Below are 25689 nucleotides of genomic sequence, written 5' to 3' on the forward strand. Positions count from 1 at the left end.
TATACCTTGGCGACAAAAATAGTTTAAAAGAAGAGCAAAATGACGGACGAAGACGAAAAAACGCCAACATGCTAATAAGGGTTTTGTTGTTCACTTTACGTGCTCAAAAACGAACTTACAGCTCAACGAATTGTATGCAAACTGAAATCTATCTGAGTAACTTCACGAAATGATTGATTGTCTCGTTAACTTCAAACAGTAGAATTTTAGATTTCAGCTAAGGTGGTTCGGGGGCCTTAGCCTCTAAATTCCAACAAATTTCAAAAATGATTCCTAAGTATTGCTTTTCTCTGAGTTAGACCTTTAGGCGACTTCAACTCTCTTAAAGACCTTCTGCCCTAACTTATAAATAAAAACGTGCACAATCCTAAACTTATCAAAAGTACAGAAAATGACATCAAAACAAGCCAAAATCTAGGTAGCTGCTCATTGCCTTAACAACAGAAAGCAGAGACTTAACGTACACATTTAAATTTGACAAGGAACTCTGAAAAAGTTTAAAAAAATCCAGCGGCATATATATTTCGCAAAAGTAAATAATAGAGCTATAATATAATCAAGCCCGACTTCTGTTTATAACTTACTTTTTTGAGAAAAGACTCAACAAATCACATAGTTAAAACAAGTTCATCCCCAATTAATTAAGAACCTCCCATTTGAGCTGAGAAATCTAAGTTTCATTAAAGGTTTTGAATCTGAGTAGTTTAGACAAAGTCAGAACTGCCATTACTTATCAATATCAATATTTGTTGGAAAAACCGCTTATAAAGCCTAACGTACTCAGTCATTATTCATTTATTATATTTCAAGTCAAAAATTTTGCTATAATTTCTTAAGTTTTCTTAAGATAGCATAAGTTAGAAATTTAATTTCTACTCAAATCAATTCAAAGTTTCTTAAATGTTGACTTGAAAGTTATATTCAACTCAAGGCAGAAGATATAGACAACGGTGTTTTGAAAAATATGGTTCTAAATAAACAACAGATAATTCAATTTAATTCCCCGTTTGTATGATTTTAAGAAGATGAAATGATTGTTTTTTTAGTTTGTCAAAAGTACCTTTAAACTATCTGGCGTTTACTTTCTTTTATTTAAAGACAATTTCTTGTTTTAGATTCCTTTTACAGACGTTTTTAATACATGTCAACTTAATTCAAGGTTCAACCTAAAGAAGGCGAAATCTAATCGTATTCACCAGTGCCAAATCGTAGAAAAATAGGTGCATAAATTTAGCCGAAATGCCGGGAAGTGGCACATCACTAATAAAATGAGCATATAGTCCAGCCCAGTTTTTGTAAAAATGTGCTCTTAATTGTGGATCAGACCGAAAATTCTCAAAAGTCATGCCATGAACATCGTTTTTCAATGTAAATTCGCTCCGATTAAGTTCTATGGTAATTTTGCTACAATTCTGGCAATTTCTTCAGCTATTTCATCTTTGAATTACCTGGAATTTCAGTATTTCTTTTTCTACCAAATTCAATGCTGAAAGCAAGAACAGCGATGCTTATGATGACGCAATCCCAAATTTATATTTTTTGTAGACTAAAATCCCTTCGGGTCGACTCGACGGCCTCCACTATAAACACACGTGTATGACAGACATACGAGCAACGTCACCCAGAGCACACAGCAGTAGTTATGGCCGGCGAACTAGTGCTAGTTTGACTAATCTGATTTGCCGATCCATCAGAATTAAGCGTCGACCAATTTTCTATTAATGCCACTGTCATGTTTCTATATTAAATTTGTACCTTCAACCTTGTCCAAGAGACGCACATAGGCACCGTTGCGAGAAACGAATGGTATGGTGTCTTAGAATATTGATAAGACCATTTGTATCTTCTGCTTCTCACTGCTGATACGAACCAGGCAAAATAGATTGACGTCATATTATTACCAAACACTCGTATCTAAAGTCCATGTAAAAAGATATCTTACCATAACACAAAACGCAGTAAAAAGAATACTGCTATTTCTGAGAAATATAAGTCTAATTATTCTACCACATTCTAGGCTTTTTGCTTTGATATTACATGTAATATAGTTGCTATTACAGCACATTCAATGCTCGCAAGAGAAAAGTTCGAGTTTGCGTTCGAGTTCTAGTTGTAACATTAAAACATACAGCAATAAATAGAGTATTACAAATTTGTTCTGTCTATCGAGCAATTGCATCCCCATCTTTTCTTTCAAACAGTGCACTTTGTTATTACTATTGATGGTTAGTTATGTCACAAAATCAGAGACGATATTACACTCAGGTATGCTAAATTATATTGCCTCAGACATATACTCGTAAACTTAAGACAAGGAGGATAGGTTATGTACGGTCTGATAATGTTCCGAAACCCATTCATTCACAGTTTCGCTTTAAATATCCACCAAATACAGCAAAAATAGGGAAAAGTCAAAGGGTAGATCACGCTTTGTAATATAAAAAACTGATATATTCTCAAATTAGGATATACAATATTCAGGTTAACACCAGACTAGTTATTTTTATGAGCAAAAATTGAACGGAATAACACATTTGAGTCTAGGTTAAAGTAGAAATCAACATCAAAACAATTTCTCGAGCAGAAAAAAAAACAACGATTTGGTCAAGCAAACAACTAAACTTGTGAAGCAACGGAAATGAGATTCTGAATTCAACGTCCATTCAATTTTCTAACTGATGGTAACACTTAGGTCAGGTTCAAAAAACAACTTTTTATGTTAATCCAGTTAACCCTATTCAGGTCATATACATTTTGCATTCTCAAAAAGACTTAGGTGCACAGGAAAAATTTATCAATTGATTGGCCAAAAACCCATGCAACATGAGCCAATGACACCAGGAACACAAATTCAGCAGCTGATTGTCAGAAATCTGCGAAAGTAGCTCTTCGATGCGTGAAACACTGCTCACACCAAAAGGCAACTGATTAGAAAAATATACGAGCAGAAGTTCCACATTAAAATCCAGAGAAAACAAGAAGCTAAACCTTTCAGCTTTTTACTGTAACAGCAGCCTTTGATGGTGATAAAAACACTTGGGGGCGAAATGAACGCCAAAAGAAAATCTTTCTTTGAAATGAAAGTATGTCAAAATTATCCAAACAAATCCAATCATGCCAAACAATTTCACATAATTTTTCACCAAAAAACAATAATTTTACAGAAGACTAGGGAGGAAAAAAATGAAAGTGACAAGAACTGATTTACAGCGGACCTCGAAAAGTTTACTAAAATTATTCAAAGGAAATAAGATCTTACGTAGCAATTTCTGCTACAAAATAAGAGTACTAGGCTGAAACGCCTGCATTTAAGGTAAAAATATATTAAGAAAGCAAACCCGAAACCGAAAATGTTTTAAGACAAACGATTTCAAATCCATCAAAGGCATAAACTATTGACCTCAAACAAAAAGAAAGTCCATTCTTGGCTACTTGGAAAAACCAATTGACTTTTCATCAATAAATCTGAATAATATAACGACAAAAAATAAACGCAAAAAAGAGAAACAGGCAGCAAACCAAATACATGGTCTCGAAGCAAAAAAACCTTAAATTACCCAAAAAAACAGCCGGCAGATTGCCGGAAAATAGCCGCGATAGACGCTTCATGCCTTCCATTGATTTGAACCATGACACTTCTGGGTTAGATCCGGTCTGTGACACATACGCTCTATAAGGAAAAAGCCCTAAGGGAGCTTTTTCAAAAATAATATTTGAAACCATAAACTCAAGACTCTAATACTCACGAATTAGGGTAAATACGTTTGGCAATACTTAGATGCACACTGTTGATCTTCAACTAGTAAATTGTCATAAAAATTAAAGTTCATTAAGTGATTTCACAGGTGATTTTTTTTAAAGGGAGTAAGTTCCCAGGTAAGGACTACCAAACGCGGCTAAGGTTCTCTAATAAAACATGATGCCCGCTGAGCTTTACCTGTTTATCGCGTTTTGAAAGCTCAAAGTCATGAAAAGTCATGAAAGTCACGCGGCTATTAAACAAAACAATTTCATTCAAGCGGTTTGAGAAAACCCAATGGTATCTGCAACTTATTATTGTCATTGATACAAAAAAAATGACAAAGCAGAAAAATCACGAAGTTCGCAAAAACACGTAGAGTGAAAGCCATAAAAACAATAAACAATTCACAAAACGCTACAGAAGTGCACTTATGCCTACTTGAAGTTCCCAATTCTCCTGTCACCGATCAACCTAAGTGATTAGACCATAAGAAGAGAATAAAAGCATAAATCAAAAACTCGCCAAATTTATTTGAGGCCCTAGTTCACTCAAAACATGGGAACTATATTTAATAAAAGTAAGTCAGAAAACAACAAACAATGCGACAATTACAAGTAATACCAAAAACATCGCAAATACTTTGAAATCATAGAGTCAAAGATATAAAAATTATTTGCCGTCTCGGTAGTAATGCAAATTTGGGGGTTAATATATTAACACTACGGATTTGTTAATGTTACGGGAAGTTAACGTTTCAAGCTGGAGAAGTTTGCTAAAATTTAGCATATGATTTTGTGAAAAACATTGTAAAGCAAGGCCACATCGGTTTACCATTTGCTTTGGAGCAGCGCCGACAGTTGTATGAGGATCCTAGATAGAAAGAGGATTTCAACTAAGAATGAAATTTGTGTCATGATTTCTAACTTGACATTATGGTTTAACACTATACTAAGTGCCCGGAGGGGTTACTTTGTTGCCTAAATATTCAAAATCAATTTAGATTAAACAATGCCAGCTTGCCTTTTTGTAAAATCAATTCGTTGCTTCAAGTGGGATCATAGAAAATCATCGGAAATTATTTCATTAATGGCGCATTCTCATTTTTCGAAGGATTAAGGTTTAAAAATCCACCGGTCATTTTTCTTTGACTTCCAGCGCACTTGATTTGTAAAACTCGAAAAACATACTCGCAGCACTAGAAAGTTTCCAAATCAGATTGTTAAAGGGAATACATAATTTTAGCTGATCTATCTTTTTGAAGTCAGTGTTGTTATGCGGCCTTCCATACACAAGGCTTATCAACGTTTTTGTAGCCTTAGGTAGTAGGGCCTGAACTGCCTTGTACATCCAAAATGCTGTTTTGACAAAAAAAAGTTTCATCAGACCGAAAATTTTTAAACACTTCCAAAATGCTTTTAAAAAATTTGAAATAATTGCTTCGAAATTCGTTCCAGAGCAATTAATGCGCAAATTTTCTTCCGATTAAGATACGACAATAATTTTTTCCATTTCATTTGAACAAGTTATTTTAATCATTTGCAGGGAAGGAGAACAGAGGTTAGGTCAACAAATGGGCATTTAATAATAATATTAAGCTTTTATTGATTTTTCTCTTGAACGCATTTGTAACAAAAAACAACGGCGACAACGGCCACGTAATGACTTGCATAATCCGCAAAAAATTTTATCCTAGCAATCTTTAAGAAATTGATTGGTTTCTGAAGCAGGATTTTCTATTTATGAGCCTTATGCAAACAATTGGTTAAGTGTTCCTCTAAAAAATTTTAGACAAACGACTAACTTAGGACAAATAGCTCTAAACCAACTGGACAGCAATTGCATTAGTCAGTAGCTAGCTGCGCGGCTTGGGGAGGCTAGCTTTAGCTTAATTGAGGAAGGAGGGGGTGACAAAGGGGTTAGGTGAGAAAGTGAGAGGGGGAAGGTTAGGGTTCATACTCTGAAAACCACTCATCATATCATGAATTTATGTCTCCTAAAAAGCTACGGTGACTAAAGTCAAAAGAGTCGGTCGAAAAATCAGTCAGACCAAAAATTGCATTAAAAAGACCACGGTGCTAACATAACTGCAATAAATTTTTTTGAGAACAATTAAATATAAACAATGTTCAGATCTATTGGTTAAAACCTTAGTGTCAGACTTAGGAAACATTTGAAAAAGGATTTTGAGAAGATGCATGCAGTTTTTTTTCAAAAACACTAACTTGATTTATTATTATTATATTAGATTCACGTACTTAAGCAGGTTTTCTCGTCAAGTGAAAGAATTAAATAAACGAAATCTTCTGGACATCTAGTCAACTTTGACCAGGAAAACTTGTGCTCTTCTTTTTCCAGTTTAGCTTTGATAAAATCTTTGCTTTTACGACCCGTTTCATATTTATTATAGTGCGTTTTAAATCGAATTCTGATAGCCAACTGTTGATTTTTAACAAGCTGCGTTCGGAAACTACCTTAAAATAAATGAATAATATATAATTTCCCGATGTTATCAATAATCTGTTTAAATTCAAACAACGATTTTGAAATGAGCGAACATAAATGAAGTAAATGAATTTGTAAAGGTATGTATTGATTGATTGAAATACATCTTTTAAGGCTGATTAAAAATATAACAACGCACATTTCGGCTCCTTGTTTACTATTACTACAGCCACTTTACTTATCAATTTGAAATACAGCAATCTTTTTATGGAAAATTTCTAAAAAACATTGGAAACTCACCACACTTGAAGTAGAAGAATAGCGATTCATACCCGGCAGATTGCCGGAAAATAGCCGCCGTTGATTCCCATAACCAAGATTGGGATTGAAAGAAGAGAAAAAAAATAGTGAAAATGATTTTTGTACCAATAATTTCAAGTGCGAACTATTTTGATGTCCCTTTGGACCTGAACATACTCGTTTATTAGTCAGACGACACAGGGTCTAGTATCAATACCAATACGCATTAGAGATGGTAACTAAGAACAAAGTTCGACGAGTACCGGGCATCTAAAATCGGGCTTTATGGGTTTATCCCGTTTCTGTTTCTGATTTCGTTTTTGATACAGACAATTGCTTTTCTGAGCAACTGATGTATAAAAACACTTTTAGCAGAATGAGAGAAGAGTGAAACTAGCCTAGAGAAGTCAAAACAATTTCACGCAAAATGTCGAAAAGGCGGCAAAATGAGGTAAGCGAAAAATTTTTATTCGACGAAGTAGAAAACATAGCAGGACAAGTCCTGACGTACAATTCAAAGAATTTTCATTGACTAAACAAAAAACTAGACCTAGAACGGACTATGAGTGAATTGAAAAAACCATTGCTAAAAATCAGATCAAAAAAATTAAAAAAAAAACGAACCAAAAACCACTATCGAGAAATGGAAATTTGGTTCAAACAAAGAACTAGGCCTAGAAGGAACTATTGATGGATTGGGAAAACCATTTAGAAAAAATCCAAAAAATCGCAAAAAAAACATGAAAAATCAAAGTGAACTTGCCGCATGTGAACAAAAAACCACTAGCGAGAAAGCGAATTTTTGTTCAAACTCCGTTTTCTCACTCTACTTTGAAAAAATTCACGCCGCAAAACCACTGGCTTTTTCGCCCCCATTTCCTATTTCGGCGTGACCAAAATCACTACTCCATTTTGACTTCAAAAATCATGAAGATGTGTGAACAGATCTTAAAAAAAGACAGCGCCCTAATAGAATTCAAGTTCTTTGAATTGTAAAAAAAAATAGGAGCGATATATTAGCTGGCTGAGAAGCTGAGGTGGCTATTAAAAATGATCAATATCAACATTCTAATCTAAAAGTTACGTCATTTTAACACGCAGCAAAAATTGAGAAGCCAAGCGTTTAAAAGTGTTCTTGAGAAGTATTCGGACGAAAAACGGTCATCGCAGAAAAAGACTAACATGACTAAAAATATTGGCGCAAAATGTTGATTTGAGAGCAATTAACAACCGAAATATAGCTTCTATTAGCATATGTTTACAATTATCAAATACTTAAATTTCAGTTTCTTAGTTTCATTTGCTAAAAGGCGCAACTCGAAACGAGAAAATTAACCAATTTCTCTTACGAGCAGTGTATAGTGTATATATCTAGGATCGACAGCAAAGCAACTCAAGAAGTGGCGGCAGCAGCAACAATCACGGGCGTTCTACTGGGACTAACCGCACAATTGACGAGAAACGCAAGTCACTGCCCATCTTCAATTTCAAAGATCACATCATTCGGAAGATTGAACAGAATCAAGTTGTCATCCTGCGCGGAGACACAGGAAGTGGGAAAAGTACCCAACTGCCCCAATATTTACTGGAAGAGGGAATTTCAGGTAATCTTTATTTTTCCACGAAAACGGCAAATTGCAGTTCATACCCTGAGTATCAAAACCCTGACTCAAAATCCTCATTAAAAAATCCTGAACATGTCAACTTCAAAAAAAACTATCTGGCAAAAAAATAGAAGTTTCTAAGCACGAAGATAGGCTGATCTTTAGTTCCTTTCTAAAAAAAACTTATTGCCAACGTGTTGTAACTCTTTCTACTATATTTCAGGCCGCAAGAAAATTGTATGTACTCAACCAAGACGCGTAGCCGCCAAATCACTTGCTGGTCGAGTGGCAGAGGAGGTTGGTTGCGAACTAGGAACCGATGTAGGCTACCAAATCCGGCACGAGAAGAAGTGTGACGACAACACCAAAATCATCTTCATGACAGACGGAGTATTCCTGATAGAATGTCTCAAAGAGGACGACTTGCGTGATTATTCAGTTGTTATTCTTGACGAAGTTCATGAAAGGACACTGAACATGGACGCAACCTTTGGTCTCGTCAAGGAAATCCTCAAGAAACGGGCAACACTCAAAGTTATAGTCACCTCCGCAACAATGAACTCTGGGGATTTTTCCAAGTATTTCAACAACGCAGAAACTATTGAGATTCCAGGACGACAGTTCGGAGTCTCGATCACTTATGAGGATAGGGATACACCTTTGAGAACAATGGTCAAAGAAGTTGTTCAGAAAGTGGCCATAATACACTGGCAGAATGGACCAGGAGATATTCTTGCGTTCCTGACTGGAAAAGAGGAAATAGAAGACGCAGCTGATGCTTTGGATGACATTCTGAAAACATCAGAAGCCAGTTAGATATTTTTACCTTGACCTGATACGGCTCTGCAAAGATCCTCAGTAATTGTTCTGACCTCATGTAATCAGGGAAGGAACTGTGTTAGCATGGCTTTCGTTTTTGACCCCTAAATATTTATCGGAGAAAGACATGAGTGATCATTAGAAAGCCCTTGCAGAGTAGATTATTAAAACTCAGGTGTTCTTTGAGTTTGTTTTTTTAAAAAATCAACGTTTTCAAAAATTTCGCGAAACGATAAAATTAGCAACTTTCTTTTCTATTGTCCAATTTCAAATGACATTAAAATCAAAAACTCTAGCTTTCAGCACATAATATTAACTCAGGGTTGTTCAAATTTCGATTTTGCTTAGATACTAAGTTTTGAAAAGCTGCAAGTTTTCCCCTAAAAAATTACGGAATTTCGCCGAAATAGAGAAGTTCGTTAAAATTCGCGTATCTCAAGACCAAATTTTTCTCTTCAAAAGAAAAACATACCCGGCAGATTGCCGGACAATAGCCGCCGTTGATTCCAATAAACATGATTGCGATTGAAAGAATAGAAGATATCGAAAAAAAAGATTTTTGTACAAAAATATTTTTTAAGTCCGATTTATTTTGATGGCATTTCGTAGTTGAACATACTTCTGTTTCTTAGAGAGAGAGAGAGAGAGAGAGAGAGGCTACAGGGCTACTATCAATACCAATAAGCATTAGAGATGGTAACTGAGACTTATAGGAACGACGGTCAAATAGCGGGCATCTAAAACTGGATAAAGACAGCGCCCCAATACAATTCATATTCTTTGAATTGTAAAAAATTAGGAGCGCTATAATAGCCGGCTGAGAAGATGAGGCCGGCTATTAAAAAGTAAATCCCAGTTATCTCTTTATGCGTTACATTAGTTTTCTTAAAATCAAACTCAAAGAACCGCGCATGAATTTATGTCTCCAAAACAGTTTCGATGATTTGCATACTTAAGAGTCCAGCAAGCCAAATTTATGCCTCTTAAAATGCTCCGGTGGATCGGATATTTAGATACTTAGAGACTAGTTCGCCACAAGGCTCTGAGAGAACTTAATGCCCTCCGCGCTTTACCTGCTTATCCCGTTTTTGAGGTCGAAAAGTCAAAAGGGTCAGACGAAAAATCGTTGAAGCTAAAAATCGCATAAAGACAACAAACTAATAGAATTTCCACAAACTTCGTTTGCGTTTGAGAGTAATTAATCAAGTAAAAGCTACGTTGATTGCACAAAACATACCCGACAGATTCCCTGGAAATAGCCGCCAATGATTCCCATAACTCCATTGAGATTGAAAGAACAAAAAGAAAAACTGGTTTTTGTACAAAAACGCGCACTATTATGATGTCATTTTGTAGTTGGACATACCACTAGCTAGCCCATCAGTCTCACAAAAAAAGATAAAACAAAAAAAATGACATTGTTAAAATTCTTGAAGCTGAAGTCCTGAAAGCGAACTTTTCTTCGATTTAAATATATCCGTTAACTGGAGCACACAATTTGAAAAAGTTTTCAGTAACATGGTTACCATTCAGTGACACGGACTGTCATTTTTGAGACACATTTGCTCTATAAAGCAAACTATTGACCTTTAACTAGTAAATGTTTATAAAATTTAATGGTCCATAAGTGAGTTCAAAAGTCATTTTTTAGTGAGGTAAGTCACGTGATTGACCTAAAAGCAGAAATGACGTCACCAACACAAATTTTAACTGCAAAGCACTAGAAGTCATTGAAAAACTCAATTCCAAAAAGTCAGGGTAAGACGAAACAAAATCTGTTAGACGAAAGAAAAAAATAGGAGTGCTATAATAGCCACCTGGAATTGCTGACGCGGCTATTAAAAATTCAAAACTCTTGAAAAATCAAGAAAATCTCTCATTAAAAAATCACTAGCTTTCCTTATTTTGATAACTTCAAAACAATTTCTTTCTCGGGTACCGGTTCTGCAAGCTCTAAAAAGTTTCATCCGCCTCTATAGGTCTTAATTTGAAAACTGATTTTGTTCGAAGTTGCTCAAATTCTTGATCTTATTATATTCAAAACCATTTTAATGTCTCAAGAGTCTGTCCAGTAACTCATCTTGTAGCCAGAAATAGTTTCCCTGGGCTTTAAAGATATGAAACTAAACACAAAAATTAAAACTAACTGCTGGAGTTCGTTATACTAATATCTTCATAACCAATTAATTATCTCTACAGACTAACCACAGACGAGTTACCCATTTTAATGCCAAAAAGTTTAATTGACACCTAAAAAACGAAAAACTCAAAATTTACAACAATTGGCAATTTTTAAAGAGAAGTCGCCGATATTAATATCGTCAAAACCATTTCAATGTCTTTAAAAACTATTCAGTAAGCCATCGTCCAGTCATAAAAAGGTTTCGTTTACCCCTGAAGATAGAAAGTAGCTTTCAGAACAGGAATAAACAGGTAGAGCTCAGTGGGCATCAACTTTTCTAAGCTAGCTTTGGTAGTCTTTCAAGTGCTTAGTGTTTAACCTGCTCGGAAGGCCTAAATTCAAGGTGAAAAAGTCATTTTTGTACTTTTTGCGCCCCAAATGGTTCAATATTCCACGTTTTTTTTTGTCATTTTTTGTTTTTTCTTAGCATGGAATAGAAATAACGCTTTGCAAAGGTCATTGTTTATTTTACAAGCCATAAGTTTATTTTATGTCTGTTTTTTGTTCTATGTTTTGCTAATACACTTGATGCTTAACACAGACATAAAATAAACTTATGGCTTGTAAAAAAAACAATGAACTTTGCAAAGCGTTATTTCTATTCTATGCTAAGAAAAAACAAAAAAATGACAAAAAAAACGTGGAATATTGAACCATTTGGGGCGCAAAAAGTACTAAAATGACTTTTTCACCTTGAATTTAGGCCTTCCGAGCAGGTTAAACACTAAGCACTTGAAAGACTACCAAAGCTAGCTTAGAAAAGTTGATGCCCACTGAGCTCTACCTGTTTATTCCTGTTCTGAAAGCAGAAAGTCATAGAATGTGTGAACCCATCTTACGAAAAAAAAGAGAACCAATACAATCCAATTTTTTTTTGGATTGTAAACAAATACGAACGCACTAATAGCCTGTTGAGAAGCTCAGGGCTGCTATTAATTACTGCATATAATCAAAATGTGTTGCAGAATTGCACCACAAAATCATCCAGCTTCATCGGGCAGTTGACAGGGAGGAGTACAAACAACTATTTGAGCCATACCCCAGATTCACTCGGAAGATCATTCTGGCAACAAACATTGCAGAGACTTCCATCACTATTGAAGGAGTCAAATATGTCGTGGATTGTGGATATGTGAAGCAAAAGATGTACAATCCCGAATCCAAGGTCAGTATATCATTTTTAAGGCCTCAAAACAAATGACATCAAATTTCTCTCAATTCGGAAGCAAGGACAGCCATTTTTTTGTAAACAAGCTACAGGTAGTGGATACTAAAACTCCCTCAACTTCTTCTGACGTAATGCAATTTCCTAACAAATCATACACAAGTAGTTTTTTTTACCATTGGGTCAAAACTCTGGATCATTTTTTCCTAAATCGCACGATATTTTGAAAATACCTTTCTGGAAAAAAGGAGTTAGATCGATCTTTTTTGAGGAGCCAACTGCAAGTTCATCTTAAATTTTAAATCAAAAGCACCACTCATTGCTGCTACAGGCTATCAATAGGTGGCGGTCAAAGAAGCTGATAAGCAACCAAACCCAGTTTTGAAACAGGTCAAGCCAAAAAATTTTAAAGATAGCGTCATTTTAAATTGTCTTTCGGACTTCGGCTTACTTTGCTCTCACCATTGCAAACCAGTTCACAAAATTGTTTATTCTATTTCCAAAACTTTTTTTAAAAAACTATCAGATTCCAACTCTTAAGATGATTTTTAGAGAAGATATTTATTCGTGTAAGGCAATTTTCTAAATGGATATTATCCCAGTTCAAAATATTGGTTATAAACATTTGCAAGCACAAAAATTGCTATTATACAAAATATTCTGTCAAAATGCAACTGGCATCTCTTTAGAGCTCTTCGGAACGACCAACCTTAAAACAGATAATAATTTGTTTTCGGAACAGACAAACAAAAAATGTATATTTTTACACTTTTTGTATACGCACATACTGAACCACGAGAACACCAAAAGGCAGAGTTGCCTCGTCATGTGGTGCCTCATGAAGCAGAAAATTTAGCGTCTTGATACATTTCAATGATATGGTTCGGAAAAACATGAAGAGGAAAAAAAGCTCAGTAGAAATCTAGCAAATCAGCACTGCCTAATATAAAGTTATCACGGAACCAATGAGCAAAATCTTTACAACCTATTATAGACAGTTTTGCATTTTCTTCAGTGAAAGGAGGTTGGAATTTTAGAATTTCTACCAACAGTTTTCTTGCTCTTGTAGAAATTGTAGAAATGATGTTACTGTTAATTGGTCCTTTATATAAAAATTTTAGGTGTTTTGCGCATATTCTCTGTGTTTTAACTTTTCATTCTCAAAAAGCATTTTTTTGTACTGCACTCATTTAACTCAATTCCAATAGCTCATATAAATGTAACTCTTCTATGTTATAGATTTTTGCTGCAATTCTAAAGTCCTCAATTGACTCAAATTTACGTTTCCCATATATAATTCTCACTAGATGTTTGATTTTGTTATTTTCTTGATGTCATTTTTTGCAGCTGTACCATAGATTAAAACTCCATACTGTAAGATCGTTTGCACATAAGTTTTGTAAGGAAAAAGTAATTGATTTTTATGTAAGACAATTCTCAGCTTATAGAATGTAGCACAATATTCATTTTATGAATCAAATACTGAAAGTGATCTTTATAATTTAGTTTCTCGTCAATCAAGATTCCAAGACACCTCACCGATTTTTTGTTTTCAATGTGATTTCTCTGAATTGATATTTGATTGCTTTTGTTTCCACCCTTTTTGAAAACTGAATAAAAAAGTTTTATCGAAGTTCATTATCGAAGTTCAAAGTTAACTTATTATTGTCCAACCAAAAGAATACGTTTACAGGTCTTAAAAGTAAATACGTTTAAGGTGGACAGTTTAGTTGCAGTTAGGGTCTCACAAGCCCAAGCTAATCAGAGGAAGGGACGAGCAGGTCGAACCCAAGAAGGAGAATGCTACCGCATGTACACTCAAAAGACATTCGATAGACTATTAGCTATTAACATTCCCGAGATTTTGCGAGTCCAGTTGAGCCAAGTCGTCTTAATCCTGAAGTCAATTGGAATTAACAACATTGGAGCATTTGATTTCATGGACAAGCCAAACCCTCATTCAATCAAGGAAGCCGAGGACGTCCTGCAGCAGCTGGACGCCCTTGACACTTCCAGAAAAATTACCCCAATCGGTTTGAAAATGATGGAAATTCCTTTGGAACCGCAACTAGCGAAGATCTTGCTAACTTCCATGGAACTTGAATGCTCTCGAGAAATTATCATCGTTCTCTCCATGATCAACAACTTCAGTCAGAATTTGTTCTACAGGCCTCGCAAAAAGCAACGAGAAGCGGATGTAGCTAAGAAGGCATTCGACCAACCCGAGGGAGATATGTTGACTCTTCTAGAAGTCTACAAACAATGGATTGCAAATGACTGCGATAGCACATGGAGTCACAAGAACTTCGTCAACCATCAAGCTCTTGAAGAAGCACTGCAAGTGAAACAAAACTTGGAATTTGTAGTGCGCACAAAGCATATGGATATAAAGTCTTGCCAAGGTGACAAAATCAAGATCCAGAAGGCAATTTTGAGTGGGTATTTTATGAATAGAGCAAGACTTCTAACCAGAATTCGACAAGGTAACCTCTACCGACGCGAAACTACGGATAACGACGAGGCTTACATATCGCCCAAATCCAGTTTGTTCAAATCTCCACCAACATGGGTGATATTCCAGGATATCATTACAACTAATAGAGGGAACCAAATGCACAATGTAACCCTTGTTACTGAAGAATGGCTGGCGAAATACAGAAACCGATAATCAAGTGGGTTTATTCAGATTCTCGCTCAAAATAACAACTATTTGAAATGATAGAGTAGGAACACTATGCGCAGACATAACATAGTACGCAGAATATCATTCTCACAATATCATTCTCTTGATTGTTCGAACTCATTGTTATGAGATACACACTGTATTTGTATACATTTTGCTCTAGTTCGATTTAAGCGGTAAAGGTACTAAATCCTATAACACGATTCGTTATGAGCATGATCTTGACCGCGATTTTTTTACTCTGGGTGCTTTATCAAAATTCAAATGCACATAGCAAACAAGATCATTTTAAAAACGATTTAGGTTATTGACAATTTAGGTTATTTTTTAGACCCTTCACTATCTGAGTGAAATATAAACGCGCCGGTCAACAATTGAGCACCACTGCCTTTAACAACTTGTGCATTACAATGAAGAAAACAGACAATAAATGGTCAGTGCTTTTTAAAAACTATAAAATATTGACAATTTTAAATTATACATAAAGCAATGAGCACAGAATTGAGTTGGATAGAGGAAAATTATCGAAAGAGTGAAAACTGATCCTTGAAATTATTAACCGATTTAAAAGGAGCTGAATAATGGAAACATAAAAATTTGATTGACAAGATAAAACTTAATTCATTGAAAAACTTCAAGTTGTTCTGAAGCAGTCATACCAAATTTATGTCCTGAATACAATACCAGATTCGCCTTAAAACAGGGTCAATAGATAGAATCCCTTGTTGCGCACAAACTATTACTATTAGAGTTATTTTCTCGGTGTTTTGGTGATGAATATTCGGAGTAATTAACAAGAATTATCGCCATATTTTACAAGGACTTATTTTGGTTGTTTCATAGTGCAATTTTAGCGGATATAAATTAACTATAATTAGCTAGTAATAGCCGTTTATTGAGTGGTTCGAATGCGGGATATATCCACTAGTTGCCTTGTATTTTAATAGCTTTTCACTGCTCTACTCAAGTTCCTTCACAGTCTGTTATAACTTATAACTGCGTTTTTAATAAAGTTTTACCACTCCAATCTTTATTAATACTATCAAGTTAATATTACCAAGTTTTTCAAAGGCAGAGCAAGAAGTTTCAATATTAATATCAAGTTTGACTATCGACAGATTATCAGGCTGGTTCTCCGGTGTTCTGATGATCGTATGTTCGGCAGAGTTGTACCTCAAGTTAAATTGGTCCTTCGCAGATACTTACTGATCTGCAAGTTTGACAATTTCCGGGTGTTTGTACGTCTCTTGATGTTTTTTAAGTTTATATGAAATTTCCGCATTAGCACCTACTTTATCAGCATAATTACTACACTAAGTACATAACTTTTCATGACTTTATTTACCAATTATACATATTCATCATTACGGAACTTAAAAAGGTAAATTTTGAGGCTCTTGAGTACGTAATATGTTTAACAGTAATCTGTGAATTTGCGGTTGTTTTTAATAAACAAACAAATTAGAGGTTACAGGCCTAGAGGGAAATACTGGCTAGATATGGCCTTGAGATCTATTTGATTATGAACTAAATTATAGCACTTTATATGGATATTTACGGGTAAATCATAACGTAACTATGCGGCACAAAATAGGGTCGTGACAAGCCTCCATGATGGTTCAGAAATTAAACAATTAAGTCAATTTCCGGCCGATAGGTTTTGTGGAGACAGAAGTAGTAACATAACCGACTAACGTTGGGCGAATTGCCCTCAATCGACCGGCGAGCGGTTGGCTTCTCAGTACCTAACCACGGTTTAGTGAGGGTAGCTTCAGCGTGATTCGTCTCTGCAACTTTTAAATTTCTAGCCTTGTTAGTAATTAAATCAAACAAAAAGCTGAACTTTAAAAATTGAAAAAAGCTTCCAGATTTTGCAGTGGAAATTTCCAAAAACCAATTTTTGTCTCTGGAGCTATGTCAAGTAACCCATCTGCAAGGCTTGAAAAGCTTCGTTGGCCAGTAATGATTGTTAATCTCAAAAAAGGACAAAAATATTCAAATAATTTGAAAACAGTCTCAAATTTTAACAAAATCTTGCTAAAATTCAAGATATTAAAATCTTCATTACCATTTCATTGTCTCAAGATATCATCCAGTATCCCTATTTTCAGCTTTACAGTTTCACTGGCTCCAAGAGATCTACAAACTTGGAACATGATAATAATTTTCCGAAAATTTGAAAAACAAATTAAATTTTATTATCAAAAAGTTGCTACCGCTGGAGTCATAAAATATTGATAACCATTCCATTAACTCTATCAACTATGCGACAGCTTATCATTAAACCTTGGAGGAGGTCCCAGGAGCCTGGTGCCGAAAAAAAAATTAAAAAGATTTAAAGCTTGCAAAAATTGCTGATATTAAAATCTTTAAAACCATTCCATTACAACTAAAAGCTATGCAGTAACCTATAATCAAAGCCTAGAAGAGGTTATGTGGCTCTTGAGGCCGGCGAAACCCAAAAAATGACGAAATTTCAAAAAACTTGAAAAAACTGCAAGTTGCATAAAAAACTGCTAAAATTTGTGATAAAAGTTGAAAACTAATCCATGGCCGAAGAACATTTTCCGGTCACTAAGAATCAAACCCTAACGGAGATTTTCTATTAGGCTGAAAAACCTGAAAACTGACAATGTCAAAAAATTGCAATTTTTTAAAAATGCTAAAATCGTGGTGCTGAGATCTTGGAAAACATTGCATTACATTTAGATACTATACAGTAACCTATTGTCAAACCCTAGAGGACGTTCCTCGGCTAGAGGCTGAAGAAACCTAAAAACTGACAAAAATTTTCAAAAAGCTTGAAAAAAATTGTGAAAATTAGTATAAGATTGCTTGTTTTTAGTGATCGGTTGTTCGTCAGCGGCCACGGTGGGGGGGGGGTGCACAGGGCGGCTGATGGGAGGGAAGGGGTGGGCAACAGTGGGGTGGGGGCAACAGCGTGTTGGGGGGTTGGGGCAAAAGTGGAGGAGGTCAACAATGGGGTCAACAAATTATATTTAGAAACTATAGTAACCTATTGTCAAACCCTAGTGGAGGTTCCTCGGGTTTTGAGGCTGGAGAAACATCAAAAACGATAAAAATTTTCAAAAACTTGAAAAAATGCAAGTTTTATCAAAAAATGGCCAAATTTTGTGAGATTAAAAAGTTGAAAACTATTCCATGGCAACTAAAAATTTTTCAGTGACTAATTATCAAAACCCAAAGGAAGTATTCGGGCTTCTGTTTAGAAAGACGAGAATATTGGAAAATAAAGGTAAAAGAAAATCTAAAAAATTGCACGTTTTGTCCAAAAAATGCTTAAATTGATGATGTTAAAATGTTGAAACCATTCCACCACCACTAGGAACTGTGCATTAACCCATTATCAAACCCTAGAGGAGGCTTCTTGACACCTAGAGCTTAAAAAATTCAAATTGACAAAAATTTTCAAAAAGCTTGAAAAAAATTAAAAATGTATAAAATTGCGTGTTTTTAGCGATCGGTTGTTCGAACGTAGCCACGTGGGGAGGGGGTGCACCGGGGGCTGATGAGAGTGAGGGGGCAACAGCGCAGTGGGGGATGTCAACAGTGGAACAGACAAACAAAAAATGTATATTTTTACACTTTTTGTATACGCACATACTGAACCACGAGAACACCAAAAGGCAGAGTTGCCTCGTCATGTGGTGCCTCATGAAGCAGAAAATTTAGCGTCTTGATACATTTCAATGATATGGTTCGGAAAAACATGAAGAGGAAAAAAAGCTCAGTAGAAATCTAGCAAATCAGCACTGCCTAATATAAAGTTATCACGGAACCAATGAGCAAAATCTTTACAACCTATTATAGACAGTTTTGCATTTTCTTCAGTGAAAGGAGGTTGGAATTTTAGAATTTCTACCAACAGTTTTCTTGCTCTTGTAGAAATTGTAGAAATGATGTTACTGTTAATTGGTCCTTTATATAAAAATTTTAGGTGTTTTGCGCATATTCTCTGTGTTTTAACTTTTCATTCTCAAAAAGCATTTTTTTGTACTGCACTCATTTAACTCAATTCCAATAGCTCATATAAATGTAACTCTTCTATGTTATAGATTTTTGCTGCAATTCTAAAGTCCTCAATTGACTCAAATTTACGTTTCCCATATATAATTCTCACTAGATGTTTGATTTTGTTATTTTCTTGATGTCATTTTTTGCAGCTGTACCATAGATTAAAACTCCATACTGTAAGATCGTTTGCACATAAGTTTTGTAAGGAAAAAGTAATTGATTTTTATGTAAGACAATTCTCAGCTTATAGAATGTAGCACAATATTCATTTTATGAATCAAATACTGAAAGTGATCTTTATAATTTAGTTTCTCGTCAATCAAGATTCCAAGACACCTCACCGATTTTTTGTTTTCAATGTGATTTCTCTGAATTGATATTTGATTGCTTTTGTTTCCACCCTTTTTGAAAACTGAATAAAAAAGTTTTATCGAAGTTCATTATCGAAGTTCAAAGTTAACTTATTATTGTCCAACCAAAAGAATACGTTTACAGGTCTTAAAAGTAAATACGTTTAAGGTGGACAGTTTAGTTGCAGTTAGGGTCTCACAAGCCCAAGCTAATCAGAGGAAGGGACGAGCAGGTCGAACCCAAGAAGGAGAATGCTACCGCATGTACACTCAAAAGACATTCGATAGACTATTAGCTATTAACATTCCCGAGATTTTGCGAGTCCAGTTGAGCCAAGTCGTCTTAATCCTGAAGTCAATTGGAATTAACAACATTGGAGCATTTGATTTCATGGACAAGCCAAACCCTCATTCAATCAAGGAAGCCGAGGACGTCCTGCAGCAGCTGGACGCCCTTGACACTTCCAGAAAAATTACCCCAATCGGTTTGAAAATGATGGAAATTCCTTTGGAACCGCAACTAGCGAAGATCTTGCTAACTTCCATGGAACTTGAATGCTCTCGAGAAATTATCATCGTTCTCTCCATGATCAACAACTTCAGTCAGAATTTGTTCTACAGGCCTCGCAAAAAGCAACGAGAAGCGGATGTAGCTAAGAAGGCATTCGACCAACCCGAGGGAGATATGTTGACTCTTCTAGAAGTCTACAAACAATGGATTGCAAATGACTGCGATAGCACATGGAGTCACAAGAACTTCGTCAACCATCAAGCTCTTGAAGAAGCACTGCAAGTGAAACAAAACTTGGAATTTGTAGTGCGCACAAAGCATATGGATATAAAGTCTTGCCAAGGTGACAAAATCAAGATCCAGAAGGCAATTTTGAGTGGGTATTTTATGAATAGAGCAAGACTTCTAACCAGAATTCGACAAGGTAACCTCTACCGACGCGAAACTACGGATAACGACGAGGCTTACATATCGCCCAAATCCAGTTTGTTCAAATCTCCACCAACATGGGTGATATTCCAGGATATCATTACAACTAATAGAGGGAACCAAATGCACAATGTAACCCTTGTTACTGAAGAATGGCTGGCGAAATACAGAAACCGATAATCAAGTGGGTTTATTCAGATTCTCGCTCAAAATAACAACTATTTGAAATGATAGAGTAGGAACACTATGCGCAGACATAACATAGTACGCAGAATATCATTCTCACAATATCATTCTCTTGATTGTTCGAACTCATTGTTATGAGATACACACTGTATTTGTATACATTTTGCTCTAGTTCGATTTAAGCGGTAAAGGTACTAAATCCTATAACACGATTCGTTATGAGCATGATCTTGACCGCGATTTTTTTACTCTGGGTGCTTTATCAAAATTCAAATGCACATAGCAAACAAGATCATTTTAAAAACGATTTAGGTTATTGACAATTTAGGTTATTTTTTAGACCCTTCACTATCTGAGTGAAATATAAACGCGCCGGTCAACAATTGAGCACCACTGCCTTTAACAACTTGTGCATTACAATGAAGAAAACAGACAATAAATGGTCAGTGCTTTTTAAAAACTATAAAATATTGACAATTTTAAATTATACATAAAGCAATGAGCACAGAATTGAGTTGGATAGAGGAAAATTATCGAAAGAGTGAAAACTGATCCTTGAAATTATTAACCGATTTAAAAGGAGCTGAATAATGGAAACATAAAAATTTGATTGACAAGATAAAACTTAATTCATTGAAAAACTTCAAGTTGTTCTGAAGCAGTCATACCAAATTTATGTCCTGAATACAATACCAGATTCGCCTTAAAACAGGGTCAATAGATAGAATCCCTTGTTGCGCACAAACTATTACTATTAGAGTTATTTTCTCGGTGTTTTGGTGATGAATATTCGGAGTAATTAACAAGAATTATCGCCATATTTTACAAGGACTTATTATGGTTGTTTCATAGTGCAATTTTAGCGGATATAAATTAACTATAATTAGCTAGTAATAGCCGTTTATTGAGTGGTTCGAATGCGGGATATATCCACTAGTTGCCTTGTATTTTAATAGCTTTTCACTGCTCTACTCAAGTTCCTTCACAGTCTGTTATAACTTATAACTGCGTTTTTAATAAAGTTTTACCACTCCAATCTTTATTAATACTATCAAGTTAATATTACCAAGTTTTTCAAAGGCAGAGCAAGAAGTTTCAATATTAATATCAAGTTTGACTATCGACAGATTATCAGGCTGGTTCTCCGGTGTTCTGATGATCGTATGTTCGGCAGAGTTGTACCTCAAGTTAAATTGGTCCTTCGCAGATACTTACTGATCTGCAAGTTTGACAATTTCCGGGTGTTTGTACGTCTCTTGATGTTTTTTAAGTTTATATGAAATTTCCGCATTAGCACCTACTTTATCAGCATAATTACTACACTAAGTACATAACTTTTCATGACTTTATTTACCAATTATACATATTCATCATTACGGAACTTAAAAAGGTAAATTTTGAGGCTCTTGAGTACGTAATATGTTTAACAGTAATCTGTGAATTTGCGGTTGTTTTTAATAAACAAACAAATTAGAGGTTACAGGCCTAGAGGGAAATACTGGCTAGATATGGCCTTGAGATCTATTTGATTATGAACTAAATTATAGCACTTTATATGGATATTTACGGGTAAATCATAACGTAACTATGCGGCACAAAATAGGGTCGTGACAAGCCTCCATGATGGTTCAGAAATTAAACAATTAAGTCAATTTCCGGCCGATAGGTTTTGTGGAGACAGAAGTAGTAACATAACCGACTAACGTTGGGCGAATTGCCCTCAATCGACCGGCGAGCGGTTGGCTTCTCAGTACCTAACCACGGTTTAGTGAGGGTAGCTTCAGCGTGATTCGTCTCTGCAACTTTTAAATTTCTAGCCTTGTTAGTAATTAAATCAAACAAAAAGCTGAACTTTAAAAATTGAAAAAAGCTTCCAGATTTTGCAGTGGAAATTTCCAAAAACCAATTTTTGTCTCTGGAGCTATGTCAAGTAACCCATCTGCAAGGCTTGAAAAGCTTCGTTGGCCAGTAATGATTGTTAATCTCAAAAAAGGACAAAAATATTCAAATAATTTGAAAACAGTCTCAAATTTTAACAAAATCTTGCTAAAATTCAAGATATTAAAATTTTCATTACCATTTCATTGTCTCAAGATATCATCCAGTATCCCTATTTTCAGCTTTACAGTTTCACTGGCTCCAAGAGATCTACAAACTTGGAACATGATAATAATTTTCCGAAAATTTGAAAAACAAATTAAATTTTATTATCAAAAAGTTGCTACCGCTGGAGTCATAAAATATTGATAACCATTCCATTAACTCTATCAACTATGCGACAGCTTATCATTAAACCTTGGAGGAGGTCCCAGGAGCCTGGTGCCGAAAAAAAAATTAAAAAGATTTAAAGCTTGCAAAAATTGCTGATATTAAAATCTTTAAAACCATTCCATTACAACTAAAAGCTATGCAGTAACCTATAATCAAAGCCTAGAAGAGGTTATGTGGCTCTTGAGGCCGGCGAAACCCAAAAAATGACGAAATTTCAAAAAACTTGAAAAAACTGCAAGTTGCATAAAAAACTGCTAAAATTTGTGATAAAAGTTGAAAACTAATCCATGGCCGAAGAACATTTTCCGGTCACTAAGAATCAAACCCTAACGGAGATTTTCTATTAGGCTGAAAAACCTGAAAACTGACAATGTCAAAAAATTGCAATTTTTTAAAAATGCTAAAATCGTGGTGCTGAGATCTTGGAAAACATTGCATTACATTTAGATACTATACAGTAACCTATTGTCAAACCCTAGAGGACGTTCCTCGGCTAGAGGCTGAAGAAACCTAAAAACTGACAAAAATTTTCAAAAAGCTTGAAAAAAATTGTGAAAATTAGTATAAGATTGCTTGTTTTTAGTGATCGGTTGTTCGTCAGCGGCCACGGTGGGGGGGGGGGTGCACAGGGCGGCTGATGGGAGGGAAGGGGTGGGCAACAGTGGGGTGGGGGCAACAGCGTGTTGGGGGGTTGGGGCAAAAGTGGAGGAGGTCAACAATGGGGTCAACAAATTATATTTAGAAACTATAGTAACCTATTGTCAAACCCTAGTGGAGGTTCCTCGGGTTTTGAGGCTGGAGAAACATCAAAAACGATAAAAATTTTCAAAAACTTGAAAAAATGCAAGTTTTATCAAAAAATGGCCAAATTTTGTGAGATTAAAAAGTTGAAAACTATTCCATGGCAACTAAAAATTTTTCAGTGACTAATTATCAAAACCCAAAGGAAGTATTCGGGCTTCTGTTTAGAAAGGCGAGAATATTGGAAAATAAAGGTAAAAGAAAATCTAAAAAATTGCACGTTTTGTCCAAAAAATGCTTAAATTGATGATGTTAAAATGTTGAAACCATTCCACCACCACTAGGAACTGTGCATTAACCCATTATCAAACCCTAGAGGAGGCTTCTTGACACCTAGAGCTTAAAAAATTCAAATTGACAAAAATTTTCAAAAAGCTTGAAAAAAATTAAAAATGTATAAAATTGCGTGTTTTTAGCGATCGGTTGTTCGAACGTAGCCACGTGGGGAGGGGGTGCACCGGGGGCTGATGAGAGTGAGGGGGCAACAGCGCAGTGGGGGGTGTCAACAGTGGGGGTGTCTTCAACCTCTGAGAACCACCCTTCACACCATAAGTATAAGTCTCCAAATCAGTTTGAGCTGAAACAGAGCTGCAATGCTCAAAGAGCATTTACTGCCCGCTGAGCGTTAGCAGTCTATTACGTTTTTGAGGAAAAAAAGTCAAAAGCGTCAGATGAAAAATCGGTCAAGCGAAAAATGGTATAAAAAGAGATACAGGACTAATATAATTGCTACAAACTTCGTTTGAGAGCAACTAATCACTCATAGCTCTTGGAAAACTTAACCAACTAATTAAGAAACTAACGCTGATTTTTAAAAATTTAGTGCGAAAACTAAGACCCAGGTTTTACTTTTCCAGGAGTGAGACCGTTTGAGTTCGATCGCAGAAAAATTTATTTAACGGATCAGTTATTACAATATTTTCTGGCAGGTTTTTTAAGTATGATAGAATTTTTTTTCTCAGAGAAAAATAACAAGAATCTGCATTATAATAAAGTTATACATAAACCGACGATCGCCGGAAAAAATGCTCTCGAATGACAGGCGGCACAATTTAAATCAGGAGCTGTAGCTTCGATAAATTTATTTTTATGGGTGCACTAACATCAGCCGACGGTAGGATTCCAATCCCGACCTCCTGAGTCCTATTCCGTTAAATCGACGGAGGTAATAACCAATAGGCTATCAGGGACGTCAGCGAGTCTCTAACAATCAATTTTATTTGAACAACTCTATTTCGGAGTGAGCAATTGAAATCACTCAAAAGATTATTCTAGATAAAAGCTTAAAATATATAATCTCCAACCTTAACTTGCCGAAATCAGAGCATCAAAATAGACACGAGAAAAAAAAACAAAAAAGCAGCCTACTACATCAAAATTGTATTTTAGAAAATGCAGACAATTTCTATTTCAGTAGTGTGGGTAGGTGCTGAGGGGTACATATTGGAGGGGTAGGTTGGTGGGGAAGGGGAGATAAATATGGGGGGAAGGTTGCAGGTAGGTAGGTGGGGGTGCATATAGGTATGTGAGGGGGCAGGTAGGTGAGGGTTCTGTTGTTCAGATAAGTATGGAAAACTTTTATAGGATCAAAAAATCTAAAAATGGCCTCTTCACCATATCACTCGCAGTTCCTAATAACTATACATTACAAACTAAGCTACAGTTAAAGTCCAATGTTCGAAAACAGAAGTCAACAATCAAAAACAGAGGCAAAAGTTCGAACCAAAAATCAGAATTCAAGTCATGAACAAACATGCTCCAGCTGAAAAAAAGCTTTAGAATATCAATACTCCTCTTCGATCGTAAAAACTCGTAACTATCAATAGCCCTCTTCGGGTCTTCAAAAGACACACGCGTTAACAATAATTGCTGTTCATTCGAGATCAATTAAACGCAAAAGTATTTGTAGCAAAAACAAAATAATTTGAAAAATTATTTTAAGAGACAAGTTTGTGCGTGCTATTGAAGAATTTTATCGATCTTTGAGTAGACATTTAAATTTTCTGTTTCTCGGAACAGCAAGTCTTGGATTTTAAGATAACTTTTCGCTTTTCTGTTTTTCTCACTTAAATTCATTTGAAAGGTTTGCTTTTTCCAAATCACATCCAGAAACAATTTTATCAAACATGTTGCATATTTCTACTAGAATGTATCTAACTTTGCAGCTGA

At 35.4% G+C, this 25689-nt stretch overlaps 2 protein-coding genes across 2 annotated transcripts in view; one reads left to right on the top strand and one right to left on the bottom strand.

The window, feature by feature from the left end:
• The window catches only part of LOC142347942 (histone-lysine N-methyltransferase E(z)-like), a 116516-nt gene that overhangs the window by 80221 nt on the left and 10606 nt on the right, over positions 1-25689 (bottom strand). The window lies entirely within an intron of this gene.
• LOC142348802 (putative pre-mRNA-splicing factor ATP-dependent RNA helicase mog-5) lies at positions 2019-15734 on the top strand. Its single transcript, XM_075400303.1, has 5 exons — positions 2019-2265; positions 7860-8088; positions 8312-8899; positions 12055-12254; positions 13972-15734. Exons 1-5 carry the CDS (start codon positions 2233-2235, stop codon positions 14920-14922), a joined length of 2001 nt encoding a protein of 666 aa, XP_075256418.1. The 5' UTR covers positions 2019-2232; the 3' UTR covers positions 14923-15734.

The sequence above is a fragment of the Convolutriloba macropyga genome, chromosome 10 (genome assembly GCF_964194025.1).
Source record: "Convolutriloba macropyga chromosome 10, txConMacr16.3, whole genome shotgun sequence".
Classification (NCBI taxonomy): Eukaryota; Metazoa; Xenacoelomorpha; order Acoela; family Convolutidae; genus Convolutriloba; species Convolutriloba macropyga.

What these genes read in the sequence shown, in the direction of transcription:
- LOC142348802 (XM_075400303.1), top strand. Translation starts at nt 2,233, where the DNA reads ATGTCACAAAATCAGAGACGATATTACACTCAG. An exon ending in AGAGACGATATTACACTCAG is followed by an intron (nt 2,266 to 7,859) that starts GTATGCTAAATT and finishes GTATATATCTAG; the next exon opens with GATCGACAGCAAAGCAACTC. An exon ending in TGTACAATCCCGAATCCAAG is followed by an intron (nt 12,255 to 13,971) that starts GTCAGTATATCA and finishes AATACGTTTAAG; the next exon opens with GTGGACAGTTTAGTTGCAGT.